Source organism: Cynocephalus volans, chromosome 16 (genome assembly GCF_027409185.1).
Source record: "Cynocephalus volans isolate mCynVol1 chromosome 16, mCynVol1.pri, whole genome shotgun sequence".
NCBI lineage: Eukaryota > Metazoa > Chordata > Mammalia > Dermoptera > Cynocephalidae > Cynocephalus > Cynocephalus volans.
This window is the reverse complement of record NC_084475.1, coordinates 60,909,424-60,921,484: the sequence shown is the minus strand read 5'-3', so window position 1 is coordinate 60,921,484 and position 12,061 is coordinate 60,909,424. Positions and strand designations below refer to the sequence as shown.

At 41.4% G+C, this 12,061-nt stretch overlaps 1 protein-coding gene across 2 annotated transcripts in view; it reads left to right on the top strand.

Annotated features, from left to right (window-relative positions):
* SLC24A2 (solute carrier family 24 member 2) overlaps positions 1-12,061 on the top strand; it is a 270,174-nt gene that overhangs the window by 240,759 nt on the left and 17,354 nt on the right. For both annotated transcript variants that reach the window (XM_063081228.1, XM_063081227.1), the window contains one exon: positions 11,882-12,013. In XM_063081228.1, the coding sequence (XP_062937298.1) occupies positions 11,882-12,013 (132 nt within the window). The remainder of the gene's footprint in view (positions 1-11,881; positions 12,014-12,061) is intronic.

Here is a 12,061-nt window from a genome sequence, read left to right as displayed (position 1 = left end):
ATTTGTGGGAGAGAGTGACGCTGGGAACCATCTATTCTGCCATCTTGACCAGAACTCTAGTTTCTGAGGCTGGGAAGTCCAAAGTCCATCTGGTGGTGGCAACAGTGACCCAGGGGTCTCACATTGCAAGATGGTGGAAGCAGAGAGAGCAGAGAGACTGAAGAGCATTTTTAAAATATTCCTCTCACAGAGGAAGCAAGCCCCTTTGCAGGAGGTTTTTTGTTTTATTTGTATATTCTGTGGAACCAAGAAATAATTTGACTTTTAAATGGCTTAGTGCTAATGAGCTTTTCCCAATGACTGCTGCCGTAATGTCAATTTCAACACTGAGAAGCTGACCTCGGCTGCTGCCGAGAATTTACCAATCTTCCCAAATTTTCAGTGTTGAGAATTTAGCCAGATCTGAAAGACAATTCAAAGAAATATGCTGCCCCACCCTTAACCCAGCATTTTCTTAACATTTTAATTTTGCCAGTCTAGATGGCAGATGGATGACAACATTTGGCCTACATATGCCACAAACCTGGCTGCTATGACATGTCAAAACCCTCAAAATATACACACCGAGAGGGTAGAAAGAGAGTGCCTTGCAAACGTCTTAGATTCTGAAATCTGAACATCTAACTTTTTAAAATAGAGTCCTACATTTTCATGTATCATGAGATGGCTTTTTATGTGTTATGTCTCTTATTTCATTCCAACAGTAAGATTTTTTCTCTGTCCTTAGGGAAATCGGAATTGTCCTTGCTTTGATAAAGAGTTGCCCAGATGCACCAGTGGGCAGACAGATCTGCATGAGAAAATCACATACCTAGGAATGTGATGGATGGATGGATGGATGGATTGACAGATGGATGGCAAATGGATAGAGAAAGAGACAGAGACAGAGAATGTGTAAAATGCAGGCTTTTTTCTTATTTTTCTCACTTTACAATTCAAATATCACCTTACTATGTTAAGCCTTTCCTTTTTCCTTTAGGGAATTCATCCCTGACTGATTTCTCCCTAGCATTGTCTTTGCCTAAACGCAGTGGAGTTTTTAAGATCCACTTTTATAAAGCCTCATGGTGCTGCTAAAAATTGTTCAAGTACTATGTGACTCAGTGAAGGATGAGAATGGAAGTGACTGTGATTTTCAATTTCTCCTTTAAAAAAAATTAAATGCTTAAAAATATCTTCCTACTATCAAATTTAGATCTCTGAGGGTGGTTTGGGAAAAAAGCATCTTTGTGCAGGTCAACAGTTTGTTACAGATTGTTGTTGTTGTTTTGTTGTTGTTGTAACCTGAGGCTATGGATTTAGAGTTCCTTTGGAAGACTTTGTAATCAATGTTGGTCAAAGAACAGTAGCTCTGATAGGGATTTCCAAGATTATCGGAGCAGATTGTCCCTGGAATCCATAGGATGTCTTTCTTCCTAAAATATTACCTTTAGTGAGCAAACATTTACATTCTTAGTGGTGGTGAAGTTTAACACAGGAATTGGGAACCTCAAACTCTCCTATGAGTCAAAAAGAAATTCTAAATGATTAGGTATAACAGCTGGGTGCACCATTTTGAAAGTGTAAAAACAGCCAAGGACTGCATTTCCCCCACTAATGAGATTATTCCATCTCTGGAACATCAGCGAAGTATAGTAAGAGCATTCTGACATCCACGGAATGGAGGCATTGATGGAAAGTGGGGGTGTGTCTCTGTGCCTAACCCACCCAGGGCATAAGCCAATGCTGGGGGAGAGAGGCCAAGGCCTAATAGCGAAAGAAATAGGACTATCAAAAGATCCTCCATCAGACTGGATTTTTCAAGTTCCAAATAATGTTGGAACTATAACTGCCTTAAAAAAGAAACCCATTAGTGTCAGAGAAAACCGAACACAAATTTTAAACCAAGCAAAAATTAAGGTGTTTTACTGACTGGGCCTTCACACATGGGTTCCATTCCTGGAGGAAATGACAGTTTTTCTGTCATTCTACACATATATATTTTTTAAGGAAAAGTTGAGGTCCAGTTCCTATATCTGATGACCTGGATAATATTTACCAATTGCTTAAGGTGCACTCAAAGGCCTTTTAACACATTTAAAAATGAAATAGATACAGATCAGACTCTTGAGTTTCTGCCTAAATTTGAATATTGACAAAGAATTATGTATTCACTGAGAATCTTGCTGTTAATTATGACCGTTTGTCATTGTGCTTTCTGAAGGAATTTGAAGAATGTCTATTAATTATTCACATGCAATACATTAAGGGCTGACTATTAATAAAAAGGAAAAAGAACTCCATTACCCTGGAAAAAAATACTAGCATTAATATTGTTGTTCCTGTGAGTAATTTTAATCCAATTGATAGTAAGACCATGAAAATGACTTTTTAACTATTTTTTTAATAATTCTCCAGTTAGCTTTTATGTTGACAAATCTTTTATGAGTTATATCAGCAAGATTTACAAAGCCCATGAAAACTGTACAAAAAACAATTTACAATAGCAATACAGAAAGTAATCCATCCTGTCTGTAGGTTGCACCTCAGAATCGCCTGAGCAAAGTGGAGAAAAACTATTGCGCTTCTCCAGACTCTCCAAATGCCACTTGGCATTATTATAAAATGGTTTCTTGGCTTCTTGGAAAACTAGACCCAGACAGCTTCATCCCTAACAGCAAAATATTTTAAAACCTTGATTTCAGTTCAGAGTCTTGTACAGGAAGAAGATTGATTTGTTTTCAGGTTGCCATTGCTGGGTGAAACCTTCCCATTTTGCATTTAATGTGCTAAATTCTTGATTCTAGATTTTTTTCACATCTATATGTTAAACAAACTATCTGATGATATTATAAGGGGAGTGAATTCTTTCCTACCACCAAGCAGGTAATGATTTATCACTTTTTTAAAAATCTGTTTTCTACTTAAATGTCAACTCTGTTGATTTACAATGTTCATATAGAAGCAAGACAAATGTCTCAGATGATGCTTCCTTCCAAAAAGAGACACTTCTTAACTTACGCCTTTTTGACTTATCTTGTGGAAAGTGATTGACAGGAACATAGAGGATAAGAACAGAGTGCAGAGAATGTGAGATGTTGGTTAAAAAATAAATAAATAAATACAAAGTGCAAAGACATTGAGAAATCAAGAGAACAAAAACAGAGATTTTTCTAAGACTCAATAAAGAATGAGTGAGGAAAAAAACAATTTAAAAATAAATTACACTAAGTGAACACACTGATTTATTTCAAAGCCAAAAAAAAAAAATCTGTTTAAAAGTAAGATCTTTAAAAAAGATAAGTATTCACATGGTCAGTGTATTACTCTACTCAAGCTGCCATAACAAAATACCATAGAGTGGGTGGCTTAAACCACAGGAATTTATTTTCTCATAGATCTGGAGGTTAGAAGTTCAAGACCAAGTTCTGGCAGATTCAGTCTCTGGCAAGGGATCTCTTCCTGGCTTGCAGATAGATAGCCACCTTCTCACTATGTATTTCCTTGGTGCATGCACACACTGGGGACAATGGGGGATGGGGAAGGGCAGATAGAGACAGAGACAGAGAGAGAGAGAGCTCTCTGATGTCTCTTCTTATAAGAACACTCATCCTATTGAATCAGAGCCCCACCCTTGTGACCTCATTTAATCTTAATTACTTCCTTAGTGGCCCCATCTCCACATATAGCCACACGGGGGTGGAAAGCTGGAGGTACACAAACTTTCAGTCTGTAACAGTCAATAAGGACTCAAATCTTAGAGTTGAATAAATGAACTTTTCCAAATGCAACTCTATGTTTTCCACTACCTGGTCTAACAGTTTAGTTTTTCTTCATTCAGACTCTTCTGATTTTATTTCCCATCTAAGGAGGAAAGGCAAATGAAGATTTATCCTTAGCCTTAGAGCCCTTAGGAGAACCATCCCAGAATTCTGCGTGTGGTTTGGAAGTGACTCACAGCACACCTTGTCTGGCAAGTCCTGAACTTCAGTACCGGGGTCCCGAAAGTTCATTTTCCATGTGCCACTTAGAGATTTTGAGTTCAGATCTTTGGGTCTGTAAGACCAAGATGACCCACAACCCAGTAGTGAATATTTTTATGGGCCTCTCTTTCCACACTCCGATTTCAAGCATAGTGTTCTATTTCTGTAGTTAGTTAACCTAATGTAGGCCATTAATATGTCGACCCCACTAATTAGCCAATCCACTTAGGAAAAATGGAGATGAGAACAACATGCTGTCCCTACGCCAGCCAGTGTTTATGGTTGGGAGTTTATAGGCATTTCCTTTGTACTAAAGCATGACACAACATAAGCTTACACACGAGAGCACCCTACAGTTTCTTGGGAGGCACCTTTGACTTATCAAGGAGTTGTTGATTTCAGAGCCTTTCACTGTTTTAGAGTGTGACTGTGCATTTTTGGTAATGTCACTTTCAAGAGTTCCGACTCTACTATTGTTTTTAGCTCTGCACAAAACACAGAATCAAGGTGTCACAATATTATGAGTCTTGCCATCTACTTAGAAGCTTTGTTTCTGATAGAAAGTCTACTTAAAGCCTACCTACTGAAATAAAATAGTATTTTCTCCTTAGGGCTGTGGAATTTTCCCTTTCATCTTATTTACAAAGGCCTTCTACTTATTCATATTCCATAAGAGAAAAAGAAATTAGATTGTTGATATCACTACAGTCAATGAATGCTCAATAAATATCAGATAGGTGGACAGATGGAGGAACACAATTATTGCAGTTTCTACTTTCATGTCAAATCATTGAATTATAGAAACTTTTTGCTGAAAATCTTATTATATAGTTTACATAGCCAAACTTCTTTCTCCTAGATGTCTTTGAAGAAATTTTCCTAAATATTTATTTTAAAAAATACGAATAAGTAACACTTTTTGAGTGTTTAAATGTTTACTGTGTGCCAAATACTGCTCTAAGTTCTTTGCATGGATTATCTCAATTAATTTTATAACAACAATGTTGTAAAACGACATTCTGGAACAGAATTCATATTTAAGACAGCCTCGTGTCTGGCTTCCTATTTGATAGAAAACCGTATGAAAAGTGGGTCTTTCTCTATTGATTCCTTCTCCAACCGGCCCTTAAGTAGGTAAGGCACTTTCAAGATTCCTTCTCTCCCTGGGAGCCTCCCATGCACTCACTGTATAGATATACACACCTTTTCACAAGTTCCCAAGGAAACCTAATTAGAAAAATGAAATGTGCCTCCTTTGTCAAAGAGAGTATTTTTAATGCTTCAGTAATGAAACAGGAGGGAGGGAGGAGGAAAAGCAGATCGCCCCTTGTTTAAAGATGTTGCTATTTAACTGTGCATATGCTTCCTCTGACGCTCTACTGGCCTTTGAACACTGAACGCTGGAGTCTGAAAATAACCCACCTCCTATTTCAGTTCCTGCTGAAGTTAGCCCCTGGCAAGTTTATTATTGTCAAGCGCTTAATCCCTCTTCTGCAATGTCCCCTAGATATCCATTTTAGAAGTAGCCAGTGCAGGATTATCCAGTTATGGGAGCCAGGGGTGACATCAAGCAATGAAATGCACATGAAACCTCAGGCTCTTATTCCGGCCATTAGTGTGCCTGGCTGCCACCTCCTCCTACAACAAACCTGGGCAGAATCTCAGCACTTCTTTCTTGGGCAGAGAAGCTAAAGAACAAGTCTTTCTTCTAAACCTGTATTAGAGGTCCTGATATTCACTGATGTCTTATCAGCACCTACATTTCATTTATAAGTTTGTACCTAGCACTTTGGAGATTATCACTCAAGGAGACAGTGGTGCCTCCTGCCACACACCCACAAATCTGCCTTCATCCCACCTTCAGTGCTGCCATGGATGTTATAGGACTCTGAGAAAATGGAAAAAATGCAACGCTCAGATATTTCTTACCAGCTTTGTAAAGAAATGTGGGCCATCCAAACCACCCAAAATTAGTTTTAGGCTCGAGGAAAATTCTGTCAATTAAATGCTTAGCATTTGTTATAGCTAGTTTTTTTTAATAGGTCAAATTTATTACGAAACAAAGCTGGGAAGCCTGGTATAATTGCATGTAAAGCACATTCATACCTATTTCTTAGGACTACAGAAAGGAGGCAGTGTGGAATGGGGGAGGATCCTTGAGCTGGAAGTTAGGGGTCACTCAAGCTGGCCTGGCACTGCATGACCTTCCTTCACAGGTCACTTCCTCTCAGGGTCCTCATCCATCAAATGAGGGGGGTGATCTCAGCAAGCCAGGACCCTTCCAAGTCTAACATTCTGGGGCTCCTTCTCTTGGAGGCTAAAGCTCCTATTCCAAATGATTGCGGAGGTCTACAATGGCAGCTTGTCTTTAGTGATCTACTATTATCCATATGATGAATTGAATGACAAGTTCTTCTACAGGAAGGTGGTCCCACATTGACACATTCCAGGGACAAAAAAGCTCTGCCTCACAATGGCATGTTTTTAAGGTCTGCTGGGTCCCAGAAGGCAGTGAAGTGTGCCAGTGTTTTAGAGTAAATAAATTATGTTTTTACATAGGTATTTAAGTGCTGGCATTTTATTTTTATCCAGCATCATGCCACACTGGAGGGGCTCCCCAGTGAGAAGAGGTGGCACTTCTACGTTCTGAAGTGAACAGAGATACAGGAGTAAGAACCTCACTTCCAGCCCGAAGCAAACCCCAACTGAGCGGAGATCTATGCAGGTCCAGGTGACCCTCTGAGATTGCTCCTTGTGCACTGGTGATGAAGTGATATTACCAGTCAGTACAACTCAACTTGAAGATGGCCTATTTTCAGATTCCTCCCAGGTGTTCATTTTAATTCTCTGACAGAAGAGAATGCATTAAAGTGGGCTCATCTTCACACTGGAATCTTGCACAGTGCCCTTTACAGGCAAAAATGAAAAATTGGGTTGCTTCCAAGAAATACTTTTCAGGCTTCAGAGGCAACCTCTGGACTGGTGGATCAAGCTCAGGTCTCTCCACTGGAGACTTGATGCTTATTCTGGGGCAAACTATCCACACCAATGGAAAGTATATAAAATGCACATGCAAAGAATCTGAATAGATTCTCATTATACTAGGCCACAAATGGAATCCACTAGATAAATAAAAATAAAAACAAGCTGATTGATCCAGAGGTCTCCTAGTAGATGGCGACTGACCCCTGGAACTGTTCTCTTCTATTCTCTGGAAGTGTTCTGATGTCCAAACCTCTTGTTTTCAACCTCTAGTACTGATAAATGAGTCCTAGAAGATGGTGGCCCGGTTGTCACTTAGAATAATATCTTCTCTCTCTCTTTCTCTCAAGAGATTTTAATCTGATGAAGTTATACCAAAATTTCTGTGAGACCACTGAAGAGTTTTAGTTTTATACCTAGGTCTACACCACCTTGTTTCACAGAGATTCAAGGCTGCTTGCAAAAAATACATCTAATGAAAAAGAATAAAATGAATAGTTTTGAGAAAATACAGCAAAGGATGAGAAGGAAAAGAAAACAGGAAGACTGGAGTAAAGGGAGCACAGATTCCAGTCCTGGTTGCTAGATGAGGGTTACAAATTTGGCTCTGAACTCCCCTGTGAACAAAGCAAAGAAAGAATACTATCAATTACCTGATTCACAGTATTTCTATGATTTTTTAAGTTTCTCAGAAGAAAGCATGACTTTTTCCGGTGCCGAGATATGAGAATATTTCTCCCTTGAGTCCTCATAAAGAGAACACTGGATCAGTTAGGCTAAGCTTCCACTGTGAGCAACCAAAAACCCAAAATAACAGTGGCTTGAATAAGATAGAATTTTATGTCTCTCTCAAGTCAGTATAGGCAATCCAGGGCTAGAATGGCTCTTGACGGGTATCAGGACCTCAGACCCTTGTATATTGTTCCTCCACCTAATGGGCCAAGATGCTGTTCGTGCTCTGGCCAAAATGTCTCCATCCCAGCCAGCAGGAAGGAGGCAGGAGGAAGGAAGGACACACCCAGGTAGCTGCAGAGGATACTTCTGATACATCCCATTGGCTGGAACTTAATCACATGGCCACATCTTGCCACAGGGAAGGCTAAAAAATGGAGACTTTATTCCAGGCCTGGGTAAAAGTGGGCTTTCTATTTACTGCAGCAGGCCAATACCATGTGGGTTTGGGGGGGGGGGCGGGGGGAACCACAATTCAGTTCATAAACAGCAGAATGGATACTGGAGAGCAATGAGAAGTCTCTTGCCACACACCCTAGCAACATCCCTGTAACTGGATAAATAATAAAGTCTTCGGAGTCTTCTGTTCTGTCTCCCCTTTTAAATCCAAGACTCCTTGAAATCAAAAGTCCTAGAGTTCAGCGCACTGCTTTGCACCTAAAGGTGCTCAGTGATTGCTCGCAGGTGATGGTGGTGACTGCTCAAGGAATCACAGCCTGAGCAGAAACTGGAACCCAGGATTCCTGATCTTCTCCACCTACTCTTCCCACCGTGCTGCATTGACTCCTTTAAGACCTGACCGCCAATGCACCACCCACCATGTGGGGACCTGGAGTCATGAGTTTTCCTCTCAGGTTTTCCATATCAGGGATTACAAGGCCCTAAAGCACTAACTGCTGGCCCTGGCTTTGCACAATTCTTTGGGTTCTATAGAGACCCAGCAGACAGCAAAACTACTTTAAACGCTATATCAAAAGTCACTTGAATTCTTTCTGGGTGACTTTGCTTTGTTTTGTTTCCTGTGAACACGGTGCAGAAATTTTAGGAGGTAACGGTGGGTTGTCCCAAGGTCAAAGCCAGCATGCCACAGCTCCAGAAAAAGTTGGAAAATCATTGCCCTAACCTCAGTGGCCTCTCCCCCAGGGCTAGACTGATGAATGTGCTAGCACCCCCCACTTGGGCAAAGACAAAAAGGGCCCCAACCTTGAAATGGTACTTTTTTCTTTTGCTTCTCTAACCAGTTTGCAAGCTGTTGCCTATTGAGCCAGAGTGAGATTTCACTTGGCAAGAAAATAAAGAGAATTTCACCTAAAGGATGCTGACAGCCTTGCTCCTGGGGCACCTCTCGAATCCACACTAGGATTCTGAGCTCCTGTATTTCCCTATAGCAGGACTTGACCCTCAAGAGGCTACGAAGTCCTCACAGAGAGCTCTGTTTGCACAACCTGAAACATAGTCTCTTCTAGTCCATTTCTGCCCTAGCAACAGCCACCTCAAATGCAGCTTTTGGAAGCCATACAATATAGCTAATTGTTTGCATTGGACAGTAGTGTGTTTAGAGCTTATGCATCTAAACAGACAATTATTTTCTGCTATTTGCTAGTGGCACTGCCTGCCTGGTGACTTTGGCAGATGGAGAAAGGAGCTAATCCGTAGGTTATAAGCAGAAGGGTTATTGATGAAATGTCACCATCTGTTGGTGTCATTAAAATGATATGAGTCGTAAAGAGTTGCTTTTGTTTTTTCTCAGAAAAAGGTTAGCTTGGGGTTTAGAGAGAAGTTGCTAGATTGTGGTTGGCAATGGGGGGCAAAGCTGAGGGGGGTGTCAACCCTGGAAGGGGGAGGAGTCTTGATGAACTCATCAGATCAGCTTGATGAGTCTTCAGGGAAGTCAATGCTTTGCTGGAATAAAACCTCCTATCCCGTATGAGGCAGGTACTCATTAGGAATGACGCGATACCTCAGCTCTACCGTGCCCATTTCTGGGGCATCTACCAGGTGGGGAGGGGAAAGTCATTCATTTGGGTGGAACACGAACGTGTGTATCTGTGAGGGAACAGTTAAAATGCACCTGTCTCCTTAATCCTCATTGGCCCCATGACACAGAGATTATTCACATAGCTTGCTGATACCTCAGGAGGCTGGCAAGCCCAGTAGGGAATGCTGTCCTCTACATCTGCTGCATCTCCTCAGAGGGGGTGGAGATGGCTCACGAGAGGAGCCAGATCCAGCACACCCCAGCCTCCCTCGGGGATGGCAGCCCTCAGGATGGAGTAAAGAAAGCAAGGGGTGGAATAGCATGTGAATTGCACAGCAGAGGGGTAGGAAGTTTGAGGCGTGTATTTAATGAGGATCCAGGGACCAAAGTAAACTGTGCCAACTTCCTGATTCTGCCTTATTCCTAATCCCCTTAATTCCCTCATGTTTGCTGTTTATAAACTCTTTCACCCACTGCCAAGGACATACACCCAAAGCAGAAGAACCTGTTATTACCAACCTCTTTCAATATAGCTTAAGATCCCTTTTGTTGTTACTAGTATTCTTAATTTTAGCCCCTGGAGAGATTGAAGTGGCGGGGGGATTGTATAGACCACTACAGTACCTAGGGTTTGCCAAATAAATAAACATAACATAGCACTGCTGCTAGTCGGCCTCACAGCCAGCCCTGACCTCTGAGTCCCTTGCCCCCCACCTAGGCCAGTCCCCGTGAGCCTGCCCCACCTGCCACCTCCTTAGGGACATAGGCACTGGAGGGGGTCAGTGCTACTGCCTGAAAAGAGTGTGATGCTGGACGCAAGAGCCACAGTAGGTAGGAGCTTTCTGAAGTCTGTGCAGGTTATTTATATGGTCTCAAAAGGAAGCATCAATGGAACAGTTCCTGTTGATATTTTTAGATCTGATGTTTGGTCCTGCTGCTGCGCTTTCATTTTTAAACTAGCAGGGAAGGGAGTGATTGATGGTGTCTGCAGTGCTGTTTGGGAGGCTTTGAGGGCCCATCTGACTGGCTGATGGCCTTCCTGCCAGGCCAGGTCTGCCTTCCTCTCCCTAACTTTGGGACTTCAGGAGTTGCTGGCTGCAGCGGCTGGAGAATAGAACACTGGCCAGTTGCTGCCAAGTTGGAAACTGTGAAGTTTACAGCCTAGCTTTGAGGCCTTGTGCAGGCTCACAGTCTTGCTCAACTTCTGTCCTTTGTTTCTCTGAGGATTGAGGCATATGTTTGCATACTAAGCCTTTGGCTGTAAGGATAATGGTTTAGAATTCACAAAGGTGATTAAACAGGTTAAAAACTCACAATCATGTTGCCACAAATGACAGAATTTCATTCTTTTTATGGATGAATAGTAAGATGGTAGATATACGAATTACTCTGATTTGAACATTACATAAAGCATTCATGTATCAAAATATCCCATTGTACCCCACAAATATGTACAATTATTATATCGATCATAAATTATTTAAAAACAAAAACAAAAACAAAAACCTCACAACCACACAAAAATCGATGTGGGCCAGCGGGAGGGAGTTAAGCTCTCAGTATTATTACTGAATTGTTTCTGTGGTTACTTTCATTTGCCTCCTGCAAATCAGTGCCCTAAAAAAAAGGAGACAGAAATTTTAATTTTTATCAGTGCTCTCCTTCTTAAGGATTCTGAATCCTGTGGCCTTGTCCTCAGGGAGAAAGGAAGAGGGGGAGATGGTGGTCACTAGGTCTTCTGTTCTGCAGATACAGTTTCTCATAAGAACTTCATGACTCATAGCTGTAGCCCACACCAGCTAAATAATCAGCTGATAAAAAGGAGAAGCTGAAGAATTCAAGAAGAGAAAGAAAGTTCGTAAATTCTCATGGCTGGACAATTTATTGTTCGTTGTTGGGACTCAGACTGTGGCAGATGTAGTTCTGTTACAAACCTAAAACATTTGTGTATGGAACTCTGCTCTCTACCCCAAGTGAATCATTGTGCAGTATATGCACGTATTGAAACGACATGCTGTACCCCACAAATATGTGCAAGTAAATGTTAAAATATTGTCAATAAAAGAAAAGAAAAAAATTTTTTAAATACGTGTATAAAGCTGCTGGGACGACTCAGGAAAATTCCTAATGAGGTCTGGAGCTTCCCTCCCTTGCTTTGTGGTCTTGCTGTAGTGGCCTCTTTTTTTGTTTATTTTTTCTCTCTCTCTTTCTGCAACAGATCACAGAGACGGCTGAGGAGGAGGAGGACCAGCCTCTCAGCCTGGCCTGGCCTTCCAGTTCCCGCAAGCAAATCACATACCTGATCGTTTTCCCCATAGCGTTTCCTCTCTGGATAACCTTACCTGACGTTCGCAAACCTGTGAGTAAGCATGTTGGGAAAAGGTTCCTTGTAAAAAGCGTGGTACAT